The following is a 27844-nucleotide window of genomic DNA, read 5'->3' on the forward strand; positions in this document are numbered from 1 at the left end:
TTGTCCAATGACTGGACCCAATACCAATTCCTTCCAATAATCATTGGAAAACCGGTTTGTTTGGTTTTTTTGAGGGGGGGGGTTGAGAAAAGGGAAGGGTCTTTCTCTTTTGGAAACAGAAGAGACTGGTTATTTAGGGAGCTAGCACAGAATCAGAAGTCCCTCCAGGCAGTACTCAGTTCCTCTGGACTTCTTTTCCAAGTGAGGTAAGAATGTAATCAAAAGCAAACAAAATAACACAGAGTTGCAGCAGTTCTTTAGGAAATACTCTTCTCCTCTCTGCATTGGCCTGCTCAGAGTCTGCCCCTTTTCTCACTTCAGTATGTAGCTATGAAAATTTAGAGCTATTTTCCTGCCCACTCCCTGAAGGAATTCTCCTGTCTCCTACCCTCTCATCAAACGCAGGCATATGTTCCTCATGGAACACATCCCTTCCATATGGAAGCAGCCCAGTGGGAATGAGTTTGACCACTGCTATGCCTTATAGCGGCCCAGTTACAGATCTAATCCTGAAGTGTACCAGTCATTCTCAATATCCACTGAAGCTTGTAGAACCAAGGGTTTTCAGCATCTTGAAAGATCAGGACGGCAGCCAGAGTGAGCTCTCATCACTCCCAGTATCCTCTTACTATCTTTATTCTATCCCACTAAAGGCAAAGTCTTCAACACAAGTAGGGCCCAGCCCTATGTTGAGAGAGAGCATAGGCTGACTCCTCGGTGGTATAAAACAACATGCAAGAGAAAACCTACTTCTGCAAGCTTGTGTATCTTGACATCAAGACAGAATAGACATACAGCATTTACCATATTGCAGGGGTTTTCAACCTTTTTGTATCAGTGTACCCCCAGTGGCTGGATACGGAGCAGGGGGCATGTGGCACACGGCTGGGCATGGGGGGTGGGGGGTGGCATGTGGAGCAGCAGCAGCCACCATGTGCAAACTTCCCCTGCCCCCCACATCCAGCTGGATGCATGGTGGCACTCAGTCCCCACCCACCCACACGTACCTACTACGTCCTTCTTAAGTACCCCTGGGGGTACTCATACCCCTGGTTGACAACCCCTGCCCTATTGTATAGCAGAGGTATATTCAATTCCAATGTGTGGAAACAAGTAGCCTCTTTTGTTACAGAAATACAAGGGACTCAATAAGATGCTTGTTATTAGGAATGACTTTATTGCAATCCAGGGTAGGTTTTAGCACTTTTTAGCCACCAAAGAAAAAAGACATCACACATCAGACAAATAGAAAGCTGACTAGCTTCTACATGCAAGATTTAGCTATGGCAAAGTGAAGTTGAGTTTGTAAGACAGCTTGATTTGATCAAGGGCAAGGGAAAAAAGAAAATAAAATGGTTGCTTAGTAAACTTTTAATCCCACCCTCCAGAAATTGCAGGGAGAGAACCTGACTGCTAACATGCATTATTATACTGCTTAAGAGTAAGACTATAAACAACTCAATAGAACTGGGAAAAGATAGATCCCAAAATCTGTACTACCTCTTTATGTTCAGTTATGGGAAGAGATTGTTTATTTATTTTAGCAGCACTTCACAGTGTCAGAGTCAGAAAAGCAGGATGTTACACAGGCCCTAGAAGCACTGGAGAAATCTTCCAGCTATAAATAATACTAAGCAGCATCTATTTAATACAACAATCAGGATCTGAGTCAGAGGTAGAGGATCTAAGACTGAGTTGGAACATAGATCAGTATGTCACAAAGCTGAGGCACCTCACAGCCACCTGTGAATTTGAAAATGATAGACGACCACATAGTGCTCAGCAGCAGAGATGCTGTTGGCAGGGACAGAACGCTAAGTGATCTGCAAGGCAGATTTCAGGCATGCTGCAGAGATAGTGAAATGACAGAAATGGTACTGAAAGAATTAAAAGGAAGTTCCTGGAGATGAAAGCAACAAAGAGGAAAAAGTACCCAAAGAAGAGAAACAAGACACTCTATAGGAAACCAGCCGTGAGTCAGCATAACAGAGATTCCAATTTGTGATTACCATGGTAGCAGAAGAAAGAAAAAGTGTCCAGCATCAAGGGGGTCTGCAGAAGATATACGAAAAGAAGCCATTTTGTAAAAGCAATAAGGAAAGGTCCATCTAGTGAAAGGCAAGAAATCAGCATATTAGAAGAGTTCATATTCAGTATCAAATATGCATGAGAGCACTGCCTGACCAAGATTCAGAGACATACCATATCAGAACGAACTGAGATCATGTGACTGAAAGCAGTTGTTCTAAGACAAAGGCTACGTGTGAATTTTGGGGAATTCCGAGTATTTCTGGAAGAAATTAGCATGCAAAATGAAATTCAGTAAAAAGTACCTGAAGTTATTAATTCTGAGATGTTGAAAACAGTTCACATTAATTATCAAGAACCAGAGGCACATCCCCACAAAGCTACAGATATGGTATACTGGCTGTGGAGCAGTTTTGGAAACTGAATATATTGTTAAAGACTACAAAACAAGTAACAATATTTAAGCAAATGACATGAAACAGCTAGTTATACATGTAGGCAGGGCACCTGCCTAGTTCAACTAACATTCGTATACTGTAGACATCAATGAACAGATATACTGGCATAGAAAATTCATTACAGAGAACAAAGTAATAGAGGGAGAAATAGAAACAGTTTATTATCACTGAGTCAGCTGCATCTCCCAATCCTCAGAAAAAAATTAAGAATCTGTGTATATGTTCCTTAAAGTCCCTGTTTGGGCCAGGAACATTGTGTTAATGTTTAAGTAATATCTAGTAAATTTTGTGTGAGAGTTGTTTCGCAGGTTACCACATTAAAGCAATCTTTATTTCTATGAAATGAAGGATGTTAATAGATGATGTGTTTAAACTCCAACGAACAGAGCCACCCAGTGGGCATTCCAGATTATATTGCTTGTGATCAAACAGAGTGCTCAGGACACTGTTTGAAAAAAGTTTTGTTATGAGACTCAGTATTATCAGATACTGTTGAATTTTCTAAACTTCCACATGAAAAATGTTAATGAAATGTTAATGAATATGATGATAAATACTCTTAGAAGAGGGAAAGTTCATTGTGTTTAACCATTGCATTGTTTAGACTGATCTGCTAAGCAAAACATAATACAATTTTCTCCAGGTAAATAAATCAGGACTTTTTACAATTCTTTTCTTAAGGCTACAGATCCAGATTCAGGACTTTGGGGAGAAGTCAAATACTCCATATATGGAACAGGCACTGATCTGTAAGTAAAAAGCTAAGTTTTTAATAAAATAAAAAAGGAAGGTGCTACTTATAAAATATGAGTGTTAAGACAAGAGCTGACAGCTCAGACTAATGCATGTTGAGATTAATTTCCAAGGGGAATTTACCCTGGGCCTTCCGTAAGTTGTTTCTATGAAATCATTTTCTACTCCTAGAGAGAGTCAAAGTCATTACACACAAGTTTTATGACTTTATAGCAGTTCACCCACAAGTCCCAAAGAGGCAAGAGACTGCTAAAGTAATAGCACCCAGAATGTGACCATATTGTCAATCATAAACACCTGTAATAGGAAGGAAGATTTTTTGTGCTGGTTAATGCAGAAGATCAGCTTTTGTAGAAAAAGTTTCACTTATACTTAGTTGTAAATATGGTACAATTTCAACACTTGGTCAAATGTACAAAAACACCAATGATCAAAGGTAACAAGATCTACTGATTTCTACAGTATTCTCTGAAGTCTAATGCCAATAGCACTTTTAGGACTGGAGGTTATTAGCACTGGATATTAGAATTGGCATCCAAAACTTGTAGCAGGAAAGCCCAGAAACGAAAGAAAAATTTACTTGCCTTATGACTGGGCATAAAAAACACCTCACTGATTTGATCAGGTCTCCCAGGCTGCTTCCCATCTCATTCAGTATCTGGCTGATGCTCTTAACTATCTCTAATGTCACTGAGGTAAGGATTTTTATGGATGATATCTTTTATAGAACCAACTGTATAGGTGGGAAGGGTACAGACAAGTTTTTGAGTATGGAGTTCCCTTCCTCAGGTCTCAGGAGTTTGTCTTTATCCCTCCCAATGATGCAGTTGGTCCAATAAAAGACATCACCCACAAAAATCCTCGCCCCTCTCCTTTTTTCTGGATTGTCATGGGTACAACAACACCCCAACTCTGCCACCCTGATATCATTGGCCACTCATATCATCCTGCCAAACCACTCAACGACACTGTCTAACGTATAACTGCAAAGAAGAACTTTCAAATTCTGTTGCTCATTTTACATACGAAACTCATTAGGAAAACCAGGCCAGCCCTAGAACTCCATAGCCTAACTGGGAGATGTCCAAGTTTCTGCTGCCAACAGCAGGATACTCATCTGCAGGAGCTTCTAAATCGCAACATACTTTGAGCTTCTCCACTAATTCTTGGCAAGCTGTTAACTGGGTAGACACAAGCAAGCAAAGGTCATATGCTGGCTTCAGACCTGTTAAGATTACAATGTAACAGCTGGTGTCAGGAAGCTTGTGAAGGCTGCTATCAAAGATGTTTTTTTAAAGTATGTGCAAGTGTCTTCTGATTTTCACACTTCTAAAGCTGTAAAGTTTAAAGTAAGAAATGAGATTTTATTCCCCTTAAGTGTGGAATTTCATTGCTTAGGCAGAATGAGGGAAAGGAAAGTCATCTCGTTAATGCAGGCGGAAAGCACGGTAAGACTAACTCTTTCAGAGAGGTATAAGTTTATAAATTGTCACCGTGACCTGCCTTCTATCTGACTTCAGATTAATGTAGCTAACTATCTCTCTCTACTCATGATTAATACACTGGCTTTTACCTCAGGAAACCTGGATCATTGTTCCAGCTCTGCCACAGGCTTCCAGAGTTACCTTGGCTGTATGACTTAGATACAATGATTCAGCTATTTCTATTAGGAGTGTTAAATGAATTAAAAAGTTAGATCAGTGTAATTCCTGTCATTCTGATATACATGTGGCGTGTGCCAGAACACCTCTGCCTCATTTCCTGCTGTATGAAAAGGCGTTAATAGCATTGCTTTGTGTTTAATGCCAAGTTCGCCGATGACACCAAACTTTGGGGCAAAGCATCCATGCCAGAAGATAGGCAGGTGATCCAGGCTGACCTGGACAAGCTCAGCAAATGGGAGGACGAGAACCTGATTGTGTTTAACACCAAAAAATGCAAGGTTCTCCACCTTGGGAGGAAAAACCTGCAGCTTCCTTATAGGCTCGGCAGTGCTACGTTGGATAGCACTACAAAAGAAAGAGACTTGGGGGTCATCATTGACTACAAGATGAACATGAGCCTGCAATGCAATGCTGCAGCTAGTAAAGCGACCAAAACACTGGCTTGCATCCATAGATGCTTCTTGAGCAAATCCCGGGACGTCATTCTCCCCTTGTACTCGGCCTTGGTGAGGCCGCAGCTGGAGTACTGCGTCCAGTTTTGGGCTCCACAATTCAAAAAGGATGTGGAGAAGCTTGAGAGAGTCCAGAGGAGAGCCACGCGCATGATCAGAGGTCAGGAAAACAGATCTTACGATGACAGGCTGAGAGCCATGGGACTCTTTAGCCTGGAAAAGCGCAGGCTCAGGGGTGATCTGATGGCCACCTATAAGTTTATCAGGGGTGACCACCAGGATCTGGGGGAACGTTTGTTCACCAGAGCGCCCCAAGGGATGACGAGGTCGAACGGTCACAAACTCCTGCAAGACCGTTTCAGGCTGGACATAAGGAAGAATTTCTTTACTGTCCGAGCCCTCAAGGTCTGGAACAGTCTGCCAGCGGAAGTGGTTCAAGCACCTACACTGAACACCTTCAAGAGTAAATTGGATGCTTCTCTTGCTGGGATCCTATGACCCCAGCTGACTTCCTGCCCTTTGGGCAGGGGGCTGGACTCGATGATCTCCCGAGGTCCCTTCCAGCCCTAATGTCTATGAAATCTATGAAAATCTATGAGTCCTTTCTCAGCTGAGGTCTGTATGTACAACTGTAGTATAAACAATGATCATAGATAACAACATCTTTTTTATAATAATGCACAAAAGGATTGAATTTATTTTTCATTAATTACAGAGCACATAAAAACCTTTAATTTTCACAAAACTTATATTTGGTGCCTAAACTGACAGTCCATTAAAAAAGGGCATTCTAGTATCTTTAAGATAAATTCAGTCTTTTGCCTGTCACTCTTCACCATGCTTCAGTAATTAAAAATGCATAGAATTGAACTTGCCACAGAAAATTCTGAATACCTGCTACCTCCGTGTGCCAATTTATGAAACAGTAATTATTTTTTGGAGGAGATAATTACCCTGTGTTTTTGGGGTGTTAGAGAAGCCATTTCTGTTATCCATTCTGAGACACTAAGAGGCAAATATTATATGCAACACAATTTCCTCAGCTATTCAGAAAGTGTCAATAAGTCTTAATTTATTCAGGACATGATCTAATACAGTGTGGTTATAAACTGAATGAATACGCAGTTCTCTAATATTTTAACACAAAGTGATTATTTTGTGAAAAAGCCATCACACTGAGCATTTCACAAGCACAAAAGCTGCCAACAACAAATGCAACTGAAAGAGCAAACACAGTAATAATTTTTTTTAAAGAAGTGACAATAATTCTTTGTTTTCAAAACAAAAAAGACAAGCAAAAAATATGTCGGGTCATTGCTTAGGGAACAGTCTCCGTTTTAGATATGTTTTCAAAGTAATGGGGTAGGGGACTCACAACTGTATGCTTTGTAGCCTTGTGTCACTGCCCAGATCTTTAAAAACCTTACCTGCAGTAAACCATATCTGTATGGTGGCTCCTTTTTCAGTTGTTTTTTCAACTCCCCCAGTCCTGGATTGAGTTGGCACCCAATATAATTTAGAGCAGTAACACAGACGTAATGCAGCACCTTTTGTCCACGACGTGAGCTCACCCAACAAAACCTTCCCACATACCAACTTGCATTATGGAGCAGGCAAGAAACCATGGGCATAGGGCCAGTTATGTCAGACTCATACCACATAATGATTTAATTCTGTCAGAAGCTTCTTTTTTGGCCCTTTGTTAGCCAGACACAATCTATCTAGATTAACCTAAGCTTTCATTTGTGCTGGGTATGAGTTCAGTAATCTTTGTAGGATCTGTACATCCCTGAAGTGACCGATTATTGCTTTTCACGCTTCCCTTCCAGATTTCTGATCCACCCATCAACAGGTATTATTTATACCCAGCCATGGGCTGTATTAGATGCTGAAGTCAGCTCAAAGTACAACTTCTATGTAAAGGCAGAAGACACAGAGGGGAAGTACAGCTTGGCTGAGGTATTTATTACGGTGCTAGATGTCAATGATCACCCACCAGAATTCAGTGAGAACATCCAGGAAAAGACTATGATCATTGGGTCACCAGTGAAGATAGAGGTGAGACAAGAAACAATATATGGAATTTTATGGGAGAAAATGCAAAGAGGTTTTAAAGTACCCCACTTTGGTCCCAAAGAGTGCATAAATTAGATGAGGAGAGGGGATTTTCCTCTCCCACTATGTCAATTACTTTGCCAGTTTGTGGCAATATATAACACAGAGATAAAACATTCACTCCTATTTTTTGCATATTGTTCAGAAAGAAAAATGTGCCCAAAATGTAAATCTATAAAAATAATAAAGCTAAGCAGCATTATTTGAATAGCTGAGTTAAGGATAAATCACAGTTGCCCATATCCATGAGTTTCCAATGGTGTTAACCATCAAAACAAGTCAAGCTTGTTGGTAAGATTGTATGTGAATACTTGCATTTGTCCATGCCATTGGGTCAGTTCTGTAAAGAGAGGGTTTTAGTTTCCAGCAGCACAAATTATCTGCTGGTAAAGAAAAAAAAAGATATTTTGTCAGACATACATAATCAAGCCTGATGGCAAAACTAGACCTTTACTTAGCCAAAGTAAAAACACAGGTATGACAAAGACTAATACAGTTATATAGTGTGGGGACCTAGCTGACTGTCAGATTATTTTCAGTGAATTGAACATTTAAGAAGAAAACAGTCTGGAACAGTCTGCCAGCAGAGGTGGTTCAAGCACCTACATTGAACACCTTCAAGAGTAAATTGGATGCTTATCTTGCTGGGATCCTATGAACCCAGCTGACTTCCTGCCCTTTGGGCAGGGGGCTGGACTCGATGATCTCCCGAGGTCCCTTCCAGCCCTGATGTCTATGACGATGATGTCTATGAAATTTTAAATTATTTCCCCAGTCTGTTTGCAGGAAGACTTGCAGTAAAATAGTCTAAGATGTCCACTGTTACAGAGTGATTGATTGTATTCCCATACATAATTACTTATTTGCACTTTTTTTCTCTTTTAATCTCGAACAGAAATTGTCTAGACTGAAAGCATTGCACTTTGGAATTTTTCTGTAGAAAAATTCAACATTGAGAGAGGGAGAAGGAGAAAATATTACTCTAAGATCACACAGCTATGTCTCAGTAGTCTCACAGCAAATGCTTTTCCTGCCCCTATAGTATGCTAATACTTGCTCAGAAACATTGACTACTCTGCTTTCAAGCAAAATCATAAGCCATAACACACTGTTTCCAATATTGCCCCCAAATAGGCTGTAGATCAAGATGCAGAAGAACCCAACAACATTGTGGACTACTCTATTATGCAAGCAGATCCAGCTAATGTATTTGACATAGACCAAAGCACTGGGGAGATAAAGCTGAAGTCATATATCAGATCCCTGGATATCATCCACAACATCACAAAGAACAAAGACTGTATATGGTCCCTGATAGTCCAAGCCAAAGACCGGGGTTCCCCTTCATTTAGCACTACTGCAGTATTGAAGATTGATATCACAGAGGAGGTAAGCTGATGTTGGAAAGAAATCGTCCACCTTGAAAGCTGTTTAGGTAGATTTTGTGCAATTTTCTAATTAACGGGATGTCATCAACAAAAGGTTTTCCCAAGCATCAGAGCCTGACATACGGATTCTTGGTAGGCCCACAGTTTAGAACCTTCCTAGAGCCCTATTGTATAACCAGATTCTGAGTGGAGAAGTTATAAAGCTAGGAGCAGGATGCACTTCTTATTTCTTATTCTGACTATGTACCTCTGAGAGCAAATTTCATTCTGGTTCCTAAAATTCCACATTGCCAATTAATAGAGTCAACAAGGAATTGGATCAAAAGTCTTTACTCAATGGTGAGAAGGTGGTGTTTGGAGAGGACTGGTGTGTAGGGAGGGAACAAATACTTTGACTAGCTACATTCTCCATTGTGACAGCATCGTGGTCAACTGGCTTCAGTAATCTTCACAAGTCTAGTGTGTATGAGAGAGAACAAGTGCATACTCAAGAGGGTAGAGAGCTTATACAACACTTACTTTTATCACACTTCACAGTGACAACTAGTGAGTGGTTGTGGATGCATGTTATTTAGGACTGTTGAGCTAATGCTGAGTCCAAGCCAACACAGAGTTCCCAAGCTCCAGGAGCAGAGTGGAAACAGAAGTCAGAGCCAGAGGGGGCTGGCTTGTGTATTCAATTCGAAAGGGCTTTCATACCAGGTACTACAAGGGTTATAATTTGGTCCCAAGGAATTGCAGTAGGAACTGCTTACCTAGGTATCTGTCTCAGTATGCAAGTACCATTTTTGCATGCACTAGTGCTCTTTTGTATGCACAGGCAGGGGGAACATGTAGGTGGTGCACGTGGATACACGTACACCCCCTGTGTGTGGCGGCGGTGCCTCTGGGCAGTCCCCGATCACCCCTGGCCGCTGCTGATCCTGCCAGTGGTTCCTGTAGGTGGTCACTGACCCAGCATCTGCAGGAACTCCCCACCCCCTGCCACTGGGCTCCTGCCATTGCAGCTGGGCTTCCGCTTTTGCCTCCACACTCCCACTGCCACCAGCTCAGCTGTGCCACCACAGCCGCCAGGGGCACGCACTGTTCATGTACACAAGCCTAGGTTTTTGGAGCAGAATGAGCCAAAAGAGATTTTGCTGGTATAAAATAAGCACGCTCACTTTAGAAAGTTTGTCTTAGCCTTAACTTCTAAAAGGATCTTGCTTCTGAAACACTGGTGGTTCAATGACCAACATGCAGTGCTTCTAAGTCAATGGTAGCTTTATATAACGCACACCAAAGACTAGAGGCAACTATTCATTAAGGGCATCCTTTATTCCAACAGCTAAATAAGATCATAATAACCTATTACCAGATTTTTCCAAGTAGGACATAGTTGTAATTAATGAAACGATGCCTTTCATGAATCAAAATAGATGGTAAAAATACCATGCTACAGCTACTGCAGGCAATCACAACTCTCTCACCTGTATCTTGGTTTTATCTATCTGTTCATAAGCTACACATAGACAGGCACACAACGGTGAGGATATCTATCACCAGAGAAGATTTCACCACCACTGGGTAGTGCTTAGCTTTGACATTAGATTTCTACAGAAAAGCAAAGTGAAAGAGCCTGCCACTTCTAGCTCTCCCTGCTCTCCTTAGGAATGGTTGATGAGTTGCCACCCTGAGGGGACTGACTAAGTACCAGGCTTCAGTGAGGTGACTGTCTACCTGGATATTAGACCACTAATGAGCAGGGATTAGAAAAAAGGAGTGTATGAAAATATGAGCAGTCAAGTTCTCACCTGTTTATTTCCAGTGCTTAAGGAGAACAAGTTCCCATCTCTTTCTCCCTCTGTCCCCTTGGGGAACTTGCTTCCCCAGAAACCCACTTCTTCTGCATGTTCTCTGGCTGCTGATCTAAAGGCTCATTGGGACTACAAAGTGGGAACAGCAGGAAAAGCTAATGTTTTGCTGAAAAGTAGCCCCATCTCCTAAGGATAAGAGAATGGAGTGCCCCTTTCCTGCATCCTTCCTTCTTCAAGAGAAGTCTGGCCCCTAGCTAGTTCTCCATTAGAAAGGGAAAGAGGGAGTCCTGCCTCCAGTGTTCCCCTCTCCAGAGAGAGTCCATAGGTGAACAGATTAGGTAGTCTCTCCACTCTTGGTACTCCCTAGGGTAGGTATGTGGATGCAGAAGAGGTGGTGAAGGCAGTTAGAAAAACAAGGGCTCTTCCCCTAGGCAGTTCTGAATCCTGCACATGCACTTACACATTCACTTGTTTGATTGTCTATAAACCTGCTTTGAGACATAGACTCCTCATCCTTCACCTTCCCTTTCCCTTTATTGGTAGGTACACTACAAAGGCTGAAGTGCCATTCCTCCACATGGTATCAGCAATCATGATCATACATTAAGAACTGAGGAACTCCTCCTCCTAATTTGATCCACTTAAATGACAGCCAACTAGCAAATGGAGAATGCTGAATTTCATCTATTTCCAAGACCATCTCCAAGTAAAATCAGCCTCAGTGTTCTGTCCCTCAAGTGCTGCCTTTGTGGACTTTTAGTCCATTATATTAGAACTAAAAGCAGCATACATCAAGGGGTATTCACCAAGAGGAGAACAGTTGGGGAAAAAATAGACATAATGGTCACAAGCTCCTAGAAGACTGTTTCAGACTCAAGGTTAGGAAAAACTTCTTCACAGCTAGGGTGTCCAGACCATGAAATAAGCTCCCTCCAGAGCGGGGGTAATTGCCTATCCTGGAAAGCGTCAAATGGAGACTGGATGGTCACCTTGCTGGATGGTCACCTGACCCCAGTTGGTGCAGGGGGCTGGACTTGATGACCTTCCGGGTTCCCTTTCAGCCTCACAATCTATGAATATTCTACTGTCTAATTATCCCACATAGTTGCCTTACATAAAAATTTTTACGCAGTGCTCAACCACATTTTATATCATTACTTTAAAAATATGCTCCCAGTTCCACCTTACCTCTGAGAGATATTCAGTCTTCAGGTACACAAATCTTTTTCATGGGTTGTGATGAAAGAGAGAGTTCTCAAAATCTATTTATGGCCAATGTTCTTAATCACTTTTCTGTCCCTGAAAGAGTCCATCTTATCCACCATCCTTTTGCTTTCACTCATATCTTGTGGAAGATGTTGACATAATCTAAAAATCTATTCCAATACAACACAATCTTAACCAACAGTACCTGAAGGAAACAGTCCTTTCTAAAGCTTATGGGTACATAGTCACTTAAAGCCTATGTTTTTGCGTACATCATCTTTTCTTTGTTCACTCTAAGTGCACCATATCTTTTAGTTATAAGGCTGCATGTTGGGTGATTTTTTTATTAGTACTTATGGATAAAGGGCTTTTTTGACAGCATAACTAGAGGTTTCCTGCAGTGTTAATCACACTGAGTAATTAAGGAGGCATATTTTTCTGATTAACATTTACTATTACAATTAGTGCAAGACTGTACCCTTCGAGATAGAAGCCTGGCAGCTAAGTTCAGCAGTATAATACATCAAAAAGACCTTTTACTCCTGGAATAATACAGAGATAAAATTTTCCAGAGGCTGTTTAATTTAATGGAGTCTGTTTTTATGGAAATTAGTATTGATTGCTCCTGACACTTTTCTTAATCTCCTGTCCTTGCTGAACAGAATAAGAAACAGATGCTGTAGAAACCACTATTTTCTTCATGTTCAAAGGCCCTGTTTAAAATGTATTCCCCAGAGTCAACTTTTTCAAACATAGCTGTTTAAAGCTAGGCACCTGTGCCCCGTATCTTTTCAGCTGTTCCATTGGTGGACACCTGTGCCACCCATTATTGTCCCAAGGGGTTCTACAAAGATATGGGAGTACCTTTACACATAGGATTGAGGCTTATGCATGCCAAGGCATGTAAAGTTAGTGCTATCTTTTAAGAAATTAAAAGGTTAGGCTGTTTATTTAGACCTGCCTGTAAATATTGGTGATGCCTCATTTTAGGCACTCATATTTGAAAGCTTCAGCCTAAATAATTTATTTTATATACAAACTGAGATAAAAATGATAAACTAAATTGGATATTCTCCGCAACTCTGAGTCCATTTCCATGAGTGTTAGGGTAGGTGAGGGACACCAGAGAGTTTTATCTACTATCTTAGAGTCCAGTTATTACTTTCCAAGTGTTTATGCTGTTCCCTTGCAAGAATGTGTGACAACACATTCAGAGGAAAGCAGCTTGCAGTGGTGATTCAGATGGTAACTCATGTGATTTAAAAACAAGAATTATGCCTCAGAAAGACCTCACATAAAATGAGACTGCTGCTCCTTGGGGGAAAAAAGTCTGAGTTGCCCATAAACTTGCAGACATCCACATCATACCCAACCCCTAGGTACAAAGATGTAGTGCATTTTCAACAATACTGTACACAAACTAAGAAGTAGCTGAATCTCTAATCCAAATGGAATCAGAGGACCCTTGAAACTCTCCAGATTGAATCAGAACCCTCCAAATAAATCTGGAGAGACTCAGAAAGCTTCAGAGATTCTGACATAGGGACAGCTTTAAATGTTTTTCCTACATACCTGTGGGTAGCAGGGGCTCATGAATGCTGCAATACTGGGATGCATGGAGTGTCCCACAGAAGCACAGGGGGCTCCCCAGCATGCTCAGCAGCAGGCTCAGAAGTGGACCAGAAGCATTTTTGCTTCACTTCTGGGTCTGGTGGGGATCACGCTGGGGGGTTCCCCCTGTACTCTCCTAGCTCAGTGACTAGTGCCTCCTGGGTTTGGGCAGGACCTAGGGTCCCTCTGTGACCGATCGCCAAGCTGGGAGTGTGTGGAGGGGGCCCCCAGCATGCTCCCTAGCTGACCCAGACTTCTGGTCCACTTCTGGGTTTGCCACCAAGGACATGGAGGGCTCCCACACACTCCTGTGGGATGCTCCATGCACCCCAGTATTGCAGCGATCACGAGCCGTGCCTGCTACTTTAAGGTATGTAGAAAAAACATTTAAAGCTGTGTCTATGTCTGAATTTCTGATTCCCTGAATCAGCATTGAATCTTCAGATTCAAATTCAGCTGAATCGAATCAGGGACAGTGACCCAAATCAACAAACTGAATCACTGTCCCTGATTCAGTCTGAATCCAAATCGAATAGGGCCCACTTTACCACAGTAGTTATATTCATTGCAGAAGTATGTCCTTACCATACTCATTTTTCATATATGCCCTTTGAAACAGTTAGTCCCAATTTTCAGACAATGTAACTATTCAAATAAGTCCTGCTGAAGAGCACCCTTTCTACTTAGCATTACACTGAGATTGGAAGTAAAGCTTCTGAAAGCAGCTTCAAAGGCATGCACTGGCAACTCAGCCCATTTAGATGGGCTCTAGTGCCACCTATCTCTCACCAAAATCAGTGATAACTAGGGACTTAAATGCCTTTATACATCTGGGTCTTAATTGTAGAGGATTTTTCAGCCATAAAATCTATGCCAGTCTGCAGAATATTTGGATAGCACAAGAATCATCAGCACATAAAGTATTAGGCAAAGGAGGGAAATAGCTAAAGGCAGTGTAAAAGAAAAATGCTCCTGGTTAATGCTTTCAGTGGGAGCCTTGTTTTAGGCTTGGACTTTCCATTTTTCAAAATTGTTATGAGCAATTTGGCTATCTTGAAATCTTGAGCATGTTTTATCAGCCCTATGATTATATTCACATGTCTTTCTTGGCTAGTTCTTATGTAACTGTGAAGATCAGTGCAGTAAACTTCAAGGCATCATCACTCATGAAAAAATCACTGTTTTAACTCTTCATTGAATAGTGCATTCAAATAAAATCACAGAAAAGTAGGGCTGGAAGGGACCTCAAAAGGTCACTATCTTGTCCAACCCCCTTTTCAAGACAGGACCATCCCTGTCTAAACTATTCAAGTATCTGTCTAACCAGTTATTAAAAGCCTCAGGAACAAACCCTCACACACAACTAATAGGCATAATGCCCAAAGCATTAAAACACCTTTAACTTGCCACAGAGAAGGGAAATCAGGGTATTTCCAGTGTTCTGCCACTGCACTACTGCATGGACAGGAACTAGTTTGTTAAACTATATTTGTGAGATCCAAGGAAGAGGACTATGCCTCCACTACAAAGGAAGGCAAAAATCTCCACTGTCCATGCCAGTCTGACCATGGATGTTGCAATTTATCTGACCATGAATGGAAGAGAAAGTCAGGGCCCTCTGGGTTTTCTAAGTCACAGTAGAAGCATGAACACAACCCAGTCAAAATCCCCATTTTGGCTGTGTCCCATCCCAAATGCTTCTGAGGAAAGCAAGGAGACCCCAGACATCAGAAGAAATCAGCAAGAAACCTGACTTCCTAGCCCCACAAATCAATAATATTTCCATCCCTATTTTCTATATTGATAGGCAAAACATTAAAAAAATCTAACTAATATAATAATTTGAGAGTGTTTCATATCTAAGAGGTAATAACTACTAGGGCTGTGTGAAACTTCAGCAGCCATTTCGTTCGGGAGGTGTTTCAGCCTGTTTCAGTGCCCAAAACACCAAATCCAAATCAAAACAAAAGACTCCAAAACATCTCCAAAATGAAACAGAACCATTCAAAACACTTCAGAATGTTTTGGAATGTTTCAGAAGCAAGCTTGTGGGGAAACAGAAACTCAGAGGAGGTGGGGAGGGACTGCTCTGATACTGGCATCTGTAGCTGGCCAGTGTCTGCGATCTGTCCCTGAAGTCCCTTCCAATCCCAGGGCTGTGGGGGAGGGATGGAGAAAGAACATATAAGGCTGTTTGTGAACACCTCTCTGCCTTTTGTGAGATCTGTCACTTGCAGCATGAGCAGCAAAGCACAGGATCTGAAGGAGTCCAGGCTGTTAACAGCAGGTAGATTGTTGCTACCAAGCCAGCTGTTAGCCAATCCTTTCTTACATACCCTTTCCTACCATCCCTATTGTTAATTCCTTTCAAATACTTCTTCTCCAAAATCCTCTTATTTATTCTTGTTGGGTTTTTTCACCGAAAACAAAAAGAAACCTGTGTTTTGCCTGGCAGTGTCTCATCACTGTGCAGGAAAACACTACACATATACACACACCGACACACATTTTTCAGCACACCAAACATGAAGTGTGCTGGAAAGACAGGTGCCTGGTCTTTTGGCAGGGTGGGCAGTGGGGCCAGATGGAGAGCTGCAAGCTCCTCTCCCCCACCAAACATAGATGCACCCTCTTCCCTAGCAGCCATGAGGCTTCTGCTGCTAGAGGGAGCAAACCATCATAACAAGCACCAGCATGATAGTCTCCTCCACCCCAATTTAAGTTTCCAGCTTGAGCCTCCCAGTGCCAGAGGAGCTGGAACTGGAACCAGGGGAACTCAGTGCCAAAGCCAGGGAAATTCTGGGGAAGGAGGTGGAATTTGAGTTTCTGCTCCACACCCTTCAAAGTTCCCCTAGAACCAGGTCTCCTTCTCTGGAAGGCACTGTGGAGGAGGTTGTAGGGCAGGTGGCTCAGCTTCCACTGTTGTTGTGCCTCTGCCTGCTGAGGAGGGGGATAAGGCAGGATCCACACCTGCACCCCAGAAGAAAGGGGGTAGTGTAGTGTGAGATCATTGTGAGGTGGCAGATGATCCCACTTATGCTATCTGTCTGCACTGTCAATGCAAGACCAGCTGGGGCAAGGAGGTGAAACACTTCAGCATCACAGGGATGCTGATGCATCTCAGGAGGCACCGCCCCCTTCCCCTTGTTCCTTCTCACCTGGAATGGGGCACATTCCAAAGATGAGCCAGGTCACCCAGATCATTGGGAGATGCTAGCTTTGGATGGCCAGCCCTTCTCCTTTGTTAAGTGGCCAGGGTTCAGTTGGCTGATGGCGCTCATGCCACATCATACCACATGCCCACATGTATCACCTTCAGCAGGACAGTGGTGCCCTCTCTGTATGAGGCATGCAGGGAGTACTTGAGGGAAGAGCTGTGCAAGACAGGTCCACAGGTGGCCTTACACTTCACCTTGGACATCTGGAGCAGCTGGGGTGGAGATCATGCCTACCTCTCCCTCACAGGGCACTGGTGCCATCAGTTAGACTATCAGTGGGCTCTCCTTCAGGCCCGTGGATGAGTCCTGCATGGCGATGGAGATCATGGGGGCCATGAACCGCATGGGGCAGGGATGGCTCATTGGGCAGTGTGAGCTCACCCACAGATTCATGGTCACAAACAACAGGGCGGATATGGTCAAGGCAGTCCATGATGCCAACTTTGTTGGCATCCGCTGTGTGGCACACAAGTTCTACCTTATAGTTAGGGATGCCTTGGAAAGAGACAGAGCTCCTGGTGAGGACGCCATCACAACCACCAAGCTCATTTCAAAATGCAGGAAGGTGGCAGGCTACTTCCACTGCAGCATCAAGTGCAGCAAGATGCTGTGGAGAAACAGGCAGAGCTGAGCATCCCGCAGCACAAAATCATGCAGGATGTGGAGACTCAGTGAAACTCCTCATACCTGATGCTCAAAACACTGGACAAGCAACAGAAGGCCATCCATGCAATGGCCTTGCCTGGGGAGATTGGGATCAGCAGCCCCTTAACAGAGTTGAGTGGGCTATCATCTCCCAGATTTTGGTGGTCCTCAAGCCATTCCTCAAGGCCACCAAGAGCCTCAGCACTGGCAATGCCCTCCTTATCCAGGTGATCCCCATAGTGAGGGAGCTTCAGAACCAAACGGAGAAATTCCGGGGGATCGATGATCCTGGCTGGGGCAAGCTGCTTTCACCAGAGGTGCAGGCACTGGTGAAGCAGCTGAAGGAGGGCATCAAGAAATGGCTGGATCTGTTGTGGCCCAGTATGGTCCATGTGCTGGAGGCCATGTGCAACCCGAGGGTGAAGGGGAGTGTGTGTGCCAGCAAAACACTGGGTCACTGGACAGAGGTGCTGGTAAACAGTCAGGGAGGCAGAAGGGCAGAGGCAGTGGGATGTGGAAGAGGAAGAACCATTGTCCCGTACCATCATTCCATCCACCAGCCAGTCTCCTCCACCACACATGCTGCCAGTGTGGGCCAAGGTCATGACTTCCATGTTGGGGTCCAGAGGCACCAGATCCCAGCATCAGGCAGGTAGCATCGAGGCCTCAGTGGCAACCCATCTCACTGAAGATGTGGAGCCGCTGCTCTGTGACCCCTTGGCCTACTGGGCAAGCCACAGCCAGATATGGCAGGATCTGGCCACGGTTGCCCAGGAACACCAGCCCTGTCCACCAACCAGTGTTCCAAGTGAGAGGGTATTCAGCATTGCTGGGGATGTTGTGACACCCTACTGCACCTCCTTGGATCCTGGTTTGATGGAGCAGCTGGTGTTCCTCAAGGTGAATCTCCTGCTGCTGGGCTTCCCCAAGCTCCACATGCAGACAGAGTGTGTGCCACCCTCCTCACTCCATCCACACCTGTTTCCTTTTATTATTATTTTTTAAACCATTTAATGCCCCGCTCTCAGAGCTGGGGCGGTGGGTGCTGCATAGAGCATTGGTCTCTGTCTGGCCAACAGACAGGCCCAGCAGTCATCATCAGTGGAGCTAGACTGAGTCCCGGCCCCAGCATGAATCAGCTGAGGGTACCTCTAATGTCTTTTGTTTGACCAACTGAATAGTTGGAGAAATATATCTTAGCAAAAAACCCTTCTTCAGGCTGAGGAAGCATCTCAGCTCAGTGTTGTGTGCTTTTCCTGGATGGAATAAATAGTAAATAAGCCAGAGGCTGCTATGCATGCAAGAAAGCCAGTCAGTAAAAATGTAAATTGAGGTGTCAGGGGTGAGGGACAGGCTGGGGGGTGGAGGGACAGGTCAAAGTGGAGAGGTACCTGGGGAGTCAGATGTCAGGCAGGTTATAGTGTGTTATAAATCCAATATCCATATTGAGTTCATGAGTTTCTGTATCTAGGAGGTTGATGAAGTGAAGTTCATAGGCTCGTCTGTGAAAAGTGGCTTGTAAATTCCCTTTAAGGATCATGCATTAGAGACTGGAGACAGAGTGGCTTTCTTGTGAGAAATGTGCTCCGACAGGTAGTTGGGTATTCTTGTCTGTAATAGATTTCTGGTGTTCATTCACTGAGCCGGATTTTCCATCAGGGCATTTGGCGCATTGCATGAGATATATAAATTCTGGAGGTGGAGCTGTAAGATCCAGGAGTGGTAATGGTTCTGCTGTGGGGTGTAGTGATTGTGGGGATACTAGAGATATGTTGGCAGGTTTTGTATTTCTTGTCATGGTATGGTCTGGATCCACTCGGTATGTTTTGGGATGTAGGAAGTTTGCTTCTGGTGATGAGGTTAGCGACGTTCAGCGCTTGTTTAAATTTAAAAACCACTTTTCACAGACGAGCCTATGAACTTCACTTCATCAATCTCCGAGATACAGAAACTCATGGACTCAATATGGACATTGGCTTTATGACACATTATAACCTGCCTGACATCTGACTCCCCAGGTACCTCTCCACTTTGACCTGCCACATCCTCCTCCCCCCATCCCCTAGCCTGTCCCTCACCCCCTGACACCTCAATTTACACTTTCACTGACTGGCTTTCTTGCATGCATAGCAGCCTCTGGCTTCTTCACTATTCATTCCATTTAAGAAAAGCAAACACAACACCAACTGCAGATGCTTCCTCAGCATGACGAAGGGTTTTTTGCTAAGTTATATTTCACCAACTATTCAGTTAGTCTAATAAAAGATATCAGAGGTACCCTCAACTAATTCATGCTGGAGCCAGGACCCAGTCAAGTTCCATGAATGATGATTGCTGGGCCTGTCTGTTGACCAGAGACCAACTCTCTGTGCAGCACCCACAGCACCAGGTCAAACCTGTATGTTGCACTCTGCACATGCAGGCCCCAGAGTTTGCTGTGCACACAGTATGTAAGACCAGCACAGGACATGCTTGGCCCTCACTGCATGGGCTGGACCCAGCATTGAAGGTAACAGTCTGGGTGTCAGTATGGGGCACTACGTGCAACCTGTGCCCCAGGACCCCTCTGCCATATGCAGTGGTCAGGTCCAGCCCACCAGCCATAGGGAGTGAATACTCCATGCCAACCCCATGTGCCACAGGCACAGCAAGCCCTGCCAGAACAACCCTGAATCTTGGCTTCAGCAATGTCCAGGTAGGACCAGTCCCAGAACCAGCATGCAGGGCTGGTCCAGCAGGATGCTGCATACAGCATGCCCCTCAGACTGACCCCCTGTGCTGCATGCAGGGCACTCAGTTCTGGGTCCAGCCTGAGAGGATATAAGTTTGATGCCCCTGACCTAAGTAGTACAACAAAAGCACACAACACTGAGCACACAAATCATCTGAGATAGTTTCATTGCAGTGGATTTTATGAATGTCATCTCATTTATAAAAGGTGCATTTTTCCCTACACAAGGTGACAAAATGCATAGTCTTTTTGAATAATTAGAAAAAAATCATAGTCTGATATGCATATACAAATTTAAGCCATATAACATTTCTAACAAATACCTGGTAAATAAAATATTTTCCAGTATAGGCTGATTCTGATTACGACACTAAAGTTATTAGTTTTGGCATAAAACAACTGCCTCTAAATGCTTGGAACAAGCCCAAAGGTCAGTGAGCTAGGAGAGGGTTTAAAGAAGCAAAGTGGTGATGCTGCCAATCTGTACCCAGGGTTGTACTGCTATTACACCTTCAAGTTGTGCTCCATTGAAACATCTCTGCTCTGACAAAACAGAAAGAGCCTGGTGGTGTCTAATCCTATTTATTCATGATGATACAATGTAGCTAGTCAAATAATTACTTACTGTTATATAGCACCCTCTAAAATATATGTAATTTTTCCAACCCTTTGTTTGTCTTACACTATCCAGCCTTCATTGCCATGCCACAAAATAGATTTTGACAAACACTCATAATAAATGGACTTATTTCAAGACAGGTACTTCTTCCCAAGGTTTTATCTGACATTTAGTTCATCAGACTTTCACATAAAATTACGTAACTGGAGAGGTATAGAAGTTTTCTCATCTGAGTAGAGTTAAGTGCATAGCACTTATTGAATACAAAGATGGACCTGATTAGCAAAGTTTAGACCTCAATCCAAACTTCAGTTTTAGGGTGTTTATATCTAAGGTGCTAGCTCAGCCGCATCTCCATTTTAATGATGTAAACACTGGATGTGGTGCCTTGTTTATCGTGGTGAATTTTGACCCTTATAGAAGGACATTGATGCCATTCCTTTGCCAATTTTCTCAGCCACTAGGATACATTCAGGTTGTGAGAATACCAGTCTGGGATAATGATGCTTGGGGTGTGTGAATGTGAAGCACACTATGGTAACAGAAGAGAGCATCCCCACATTTCAATATGCCTTATAACAAACAAGTCCCCATTGAACAACCTCACTCTCCTGCATGCCACATTGTAATAACTACTCGCTATTATAGTGATTCCAAAACCTAATTTAGATAGCCTTTCCCAAAGAGCATGATCCAGGTGAGAGAAGATTTATAAATAAACATTCCTCAGTTGCTAACCTCACCATAGATTTTTTCCATGGCATGCAGGGACTAATATTAATTACTTCTTGATTACTAATGTCATCAATAATGTCATTTATACCTAGCCCCTACAGTAGGATGTCTCATTCGTTATTCATTCTGGTTTCCAGGTTTAGTTTTACTTTATGACATACTCCTTTATCTCCCATGCCTAATGAAAATGTCCCTCCTTTTACATGTTTGTGGTATCACATGCCTGCATAGTACCCTAGCCTTTTTGGAATATAAAGGTGTATGAGTTGACCAGTTCTTTTATTTTTGACATTTCCAGATGAAGTCAAGGGTAAAATCCTATATTTTAGGCCTCAAGCAGCATCCATGGACAATATTTGGGATTTTCATGAGTGGCGTCCTATCCACCATTTCTGTAACAATGGTGATCTCTACCATCATATACTGGAAAAATCTTAAAAGATCCAGACTGCATCCACAGGGGAAAATCAGAAAAATCATACGGGGACCTCCAAGGAGCTCAATATGCTAAGCTGCAAATGAACTGTTAATTCATTTGTCCTTAATATGCCACATGTAGCGTATGTTATCTTTAAAAAAAAAACAACCCCCCCAAAAATAGATCTTTTGGTCTATTCAGATCCCCTACTTCAAAGGGTTTTGTTATGTCTGTAAAAGAGTACTAGAAAACAAAATATAACAGGCCTGTTTGTTAGATGTTTATTTTGCATGTGGCAATATTTTTTTAAAAGTTGCCTCAAAATATCTGTAATGCCATATTCAATAACTCAAATGATCTGTAAACCTGAAACTCATCTCAGAAAATCATTTCCCACCAGCAGAATTCAACCGCATTATACTTTGGAAATTGCTTCTACAATAGAGTGTAACAATTCCACTGCAAATCTTAAAGTTAATCCTTTTCATGCTCATGCTAAATAAATATATGTTACAGTGTTATATAGGGATATCCTCAAATATTTCAGTAACAACTCTATGCTTCAGTGTCCAAGCACAACAACACAGTATTCCAGGGATTTTTTTCCTGTACAGTTGGTATTAAATCAAAATTACTCAAATTCAAATATAAAATAATTGAATCATTTAATTATTTTTTAAAGTCAGCTTCCGTTGGCCAACCCTTATTGGTATATATTTTGGACAAATGTAATTATAAATTCACTGTTGGTCCCATAGAGTAAAATCACGTTCTCTTTGTACTCTTTTACAGACTCTTCACAAAGGGCCTATGGCAGCCTTTTTGATGCAAACTAAAGATAACCCCATGAAAGCCTTAGGAGTGCTAGCTGGTGTCATGGGCATAATGGTGATGATCACAATCATAATCTCTACTGTCATGTTCTGGCGTAATAAGAGGTCCAACAAAATCATGCCGGTAAGACGGATCATAAGAAAGAGACAGACGCAGCAGACTAGGGCAGTTAGGATGGAGTGGCTGAAATTCAAAAGGCCCAGCACCGCTGCAGAGAAGTTTGCCATTGAAGATGACACAAAGAGCCTGAAGAATGAAAACAGCAACAATAACATCCAAATTCCTTCTCTACTGCCTAGTGCCCCAAGCCCACCCCCACCGCCAATCCCACTTCTAGCACCTAAGAAGAACAGCACTGAATGGAGATTGCCAACCGTATCAGGTTCCCTGACTCCCATGTTTATAAACAAGCAGCTGAAGAAGGGTCACAGCAGTGCCCACAATGCCCTAGTGTCAGAGCTCAAACAGAAGTTTGAAAAAAGGAATGCAGGCAGCAACACCTGTCACCTCTAATGAATCCTCATCCACCATACAGGAGGATCACATATCACTGCAGTGCATGGATATAGTTACTTGGTGTAATTAATCTTTCCAGGTTCTATCAATACACAATGAACTGCACCCCAAGCTACAATCATTAGTTACTTTGTGCAAGTATTACACTCTAATCTATTTTGCAATTGAATTATTTCATCTATAGCGTATAATAATATAGGTATCAAGTCGTTTCCTAGAATTTCACCCAGATCTTTTATAAATGGTGGTTTCCTCCTAAGGTGCTAATTGTCCATGTCTTTAAGTTAATGTTTTCAGAAGTGGCCAGTGATTTATGATGTTGCAGTTTTGGGAGTTTCCAATGTAAACTTCTTTCCAGAGACTTGCTTTTTAAAGGTGCCATTCACCCAAAATTTCAGTTGATGTTCATTCTCATCCATTACATAAAACAGATCCAAGGTGCCTAAAATTGGGCATTTAAAATTCCAGGACACTTTTGTAAATATTGCCATTATTGTAGAAAAACCAGTGTAACAACTATAAAGATTATTTTCTAAAGCAGATAAATTGTGATTCTCCAAGTAGGTAGATCATAAATGGGTTCTCATGTTCAGAGGTTGTTTGCTGTTATGTTTTGCAACAGCTTGTGTGCTTAGGATACCTAAGTATCTTTGATTCCAAGTGCAAAGCACAGAAACTTTGAGAAGTTTTTCATTGTCATGCAGTTTATGCTGGCTTTTGTCAGAGTACATTTAACACAATGTTTTCCTCCGTTACCAAACCATGCATGCCCGCCAAGAAGAACAGAAAAAGCTTACTTATTCTTTTTCAAACATAGCTGGTGTGGGACCATATGTAATAATTGCAACACTATCACAAGGTGGAGCTAACAGTCCCTTCAGATAACACATCTGCCAACAGTGGAGAATAAGGGAGGAGAATGAACCTTTAAAATTGAGGGGAAAATGCTCCTGAAAAAATGAGAGCAGACTCTTGGAAGCAGGATACACCAGGCAGACAAGATGGTGTCTGAAATAATTGAGGTGTGGGGATGGTTGTTAAAGAAAATTATTTTTTCATTTAAATTTCTATTTTAATCCTAAAATGTTAGAGTTATGCTATGCTAGCATTGATAGTGTTTGCAACTTAGTGGGTTTTTCTGTACTTTGTAGCATGGCAATAATAGTAGTATTGGGCACTGATATGTGTTTCACATGGTCTACCATAGGGTCCTCTTCTGCCATTACTGTTAAACAAAATCTCTTATTTGTTCTGAGGTGGATAATACCAATTAACAAGCAAGTGAGTAAAATACTTCTTTGCATCTCGTGGAATAAGTATTGGAAGAAATTTAAAGCTTGACTCACTGATACAATCTGGCCTATTTATACCACACAAGTGAAGCAAACAATTGAAGTCTGGTTTAACTAGCTAGGTAAGCCAGGCTAAGAGCTGCTTTGCATGCCACAGAATAGGCCCCCTTGTTTCTTCAGGGGCAAGGAGAAGATTGAACCTTTTAATATGTCATCCTCTGGAAGAGCCACTGTGCTGTGGTACTTCAGTGTTTCCAACATTGCCCTTCTACATGTGTGGGTAAAGGCACGCTGGGATGTAATGCACAATCCACACAAATCCTGCCACAAAACATACGCAAGGCAGGAGGCATGATTGTGGGATCGTGCATTAGATCTGATTGCACCTTATTGCTAATGCAGGGGGAGCCCAATCCCAGGCTCCCCTGCACTGGGGAGAAGCAAGCTCCTGTAGCTGACTGCCCCCTTAGTTGAGGAGCTCTTAGCCATGGGACACTCATGCACCCCCAAAGCTAGGAGATCACAGCAGCGGCAATCCACCCAGCCCATCTGGGTCACAGCATACAACATCCACAGCTGTGGGACTCTGGGTCCCTGTGCTGCCAAGACCCAGAGTCAGCAGCTGCTGTGGCTGAGAGTCCCTCAGCTGTGGGACATGCAGCCCTGGCTAGGCATGGTGTACCACTGAAGTTATGGGATCCTGTCATATGTAAAAATTGAAGCTCAGTAGCAACCAGCTATAAAGTTAGTACACACTTTTGAGGTCTAATTCATAGCTGATTGGAACTTTCATTCCAGGATAGCTACTTTGCAGGTATAGCTGGTCTCAAAGGTAATTGTACAATTAACCAGTTAATTATGCAATATCTGTAACATGTAGAGGGAGCTACTATGTCAACACACTGTTGCACCCTGTTACCTTCTGGAATATGTTAGCTCCCAAAATATTTTAGGCTTCTCTTAACAGCTTTGAGGAGTGTAGGACTGTGCCATGAAATTGAGGAAGAGAAACAAAAACTAAACATTTGGGATATAAAGTATTCCAGATCATCAGGTTTCCTTTGGAGTGTTTCTTTAGTCGATTATGTTATTTCTGACTCTTATCTACAGATTATTTGATTGGGCTGATAGTTAAAGGGAAACCAATCATATACCCTCAATCATGTGACTCCCTCAGGGAAGGTAAAATGTGCTGTCTTCTCTGGGGCAATGATGATGCCATTCTGCTACTGATTCAATAGAGGGTAGCATATAGCATCATGATTCTCTGTTCCTTTCTTCTCATCTGCCTATTTCCCACACTATTAATCCTATATCTCATCTTAAGCATCCAAGCTACAGAAGCTCCTAAAAATAATTGTAATGAGGTCTCTAAACCAAAGCCTCAACTAATTATTAAAAGACATGGAAAATATGAGATGGTCACATGTTGCTGATGAGCAGTGATACAGGAAACATTATGGAATATTTAATATTCAGAAGGGTATTCCTACACCCTGCATGTTTTTAAGTCCTGTTGAATGCCGTATCTTCTTTTGTGCAGCACTTTGACATCTGACCATCTAGTCAGACCATTGTAAAACAACCATTTGAAATCAGTCAGCTGCATTCTGTGTGTGTTCTCTCTGACACTACAAAAGAAAATATGATGGCAGGTCCTGTAGAAAGAGCTCTGAATGGTAGATGTGTGGATTAATGAGCGAGAGCAGTGGAACAGTACCACCTTTTCAATTACAGTATGTGACTCTTTAAAAAGTCATATAGGCCACTCCTTTCAACTTTATATACACGTTAGCCCTGACTTTCATTTGTCTACACCAGTTTTATACAAATGTGACTCATGGTGTCCCATCTATTCTATGAAATCTCCAGCCATTTTCTATGTCTACTATCTTTTTTTTCTGTCCTTAAAAAAGAAAAGAGGAAACAGTGTTATACACTTTATACTTGGAAGCAAGTTGCTTTTCCAAAGGGACAGAGGGCAGATAATATATATACTTATTGGTCAGAAATTGCACCGAGACATACATTGTATTCTGGGGAGTATTATTTGTACTATGGACCTGATGCCTCATTACAATATGCTAGAGTAATACTATCCTAGAACTGGTGTAACTGAGTAGAGACTCAATCCCTATCTATTTAAGAGAGGGCAATTTCTTCCTAACTACTTGCAAAACCACTGTTTACAAGAACAAGTGTGAATCTATTTCTTTTTTGTAGTCTTATGTGTAAGGAAAATGGGGTGATGTGTAAGAGGCTTCCAAAGTACTGAGTGATACAGTTAGTGTTTTTTACATAGGAAATGAATGAATAAATAAAATATTAAGTAGAACTATGCAAGAAGTTGTTGAGAGTGGGGAAAATGTGACTTATTATCATTATTATTATCATCTCTATTAATAGTAATAATCAATGGTGATGATTATTGTTATTATTACTACTAATTCTACTATGTAGCTCCAATTAACAGCATTATAGGAGTTTTGGAAAGTGAAAGAGAGAAAAGAGGCTTGGAGTGCAAATTACTGTTGGGACTTGTAGCACAAAACAAAACTGGTGAAATTCTCTTTGTTTCTCTGCAGCAAGGTTTGAATATTTCCATACAGCCCTTACTATTTGCCTAGATTCTGCTACTACCCTTCCCACTATTTTCTTTTGTTTCCTTACATGGATTTCACTGCATTCTGGAGCTGATTTATTTACTCTTATTCTCAGCAAGAATGACTAAACCACAGAGCCCAGCTCCTCTGCTTATGTAAGTCAGCATGGCTTCAGTGGAGCAATTTACAGTGGCTCAACTTCCTCAGGAAACAAAAATCACCATCAGCTGCATTTGCACAGCTTTGCTCCAGACCATCTAGGTAATTCATGACTATGCAGGGAGAAATACTTTATTTGTATGGTACAGGAGTGGCCATGATCATCTGCTGTAATGATTTCTATGTAGGACAATTGTTTAATTTGCTGCTATTTATGACTGTGTTCATACACAATTTCATGAGGTTCCAAATGCTTGTAACATTATCTGTACTACTGTTTTCCTGATGTCATATTTAAGCCAGTATTTAATGTTCATTCTTATATAATGGGAACCTGAAAGGACCGTTAATTTCATTAGATTTAACAAGAATTGTGATAATAGTATTTAAAAAATTGTTTAAGTGAGGGGAGGGAAGATGTTTTATTATATATTGTAAGACTTCATTTTCCAGTGGATACAGCTATTCTTTTCTGTTATACTGTATTCCAACTGTTTTTTTTTATTAATAAAATCTATTAAAGGTATTCAGTAATTGTAGTATCTTAGCTTTCTCCCCTGACAGAGGTGTGTTTAGGTTTTTTCTGCTTTTACCCTAAATTTG

The 27844-nt window shown here is 42.1% G+C and overlaps 1 protein-coding gene across 2 annotated transcripts in view; it reads left to right on the plus strand.

Annotated features, from left to right (window-relative positions):
• CDHR1 (cadherin related family member 1) overlaps nt 1-27761 on the plus strand; it is an 81774-nt gene extending 54013 nt beyond the window's left edge. The window contains exons 14-17 of one of the 2 annotated variants that reach the window (XM_090058114.1): nt 3168-3235; nt 7185-7413; nt 8605-8859; nt 22630-27761. In XM_090058114.1, the coding sequence (XP_089914240.1) occupies nt 3168-3235; nt 7185-7413; nt 8605-8859; nt 22630-23184 (1107 nt within the window). In that variant the 3' untranslated portion in view covers nt 23185-27761. Of the gene's footprint in view, nt 1-3167; nt 3236-7184; nt 7414-8604; nt 8860-21717 lie in introns of both variants that reach the window. The other variant, XM_090058115.1, reaches the window with a different exon arrangement.
• Nucleotides 27762-27844: the final 83 nt, after the last annotated feature.

This window comes from Crocodylus siamensis, chromosome 7, assembly GCF_052110815.1.
Source record: "Crocodylus siamensis isolate JL-2025a chromosome 7, ASM5211081v1, whole genome shotgun sequence".
In the NCBI taxonomy this organism is placed as follows: Eukaryota; Metazoa; Chordata; order Crocodylia; family Crocodylidae; genus Crocodylus; species Crocodylus siamensis.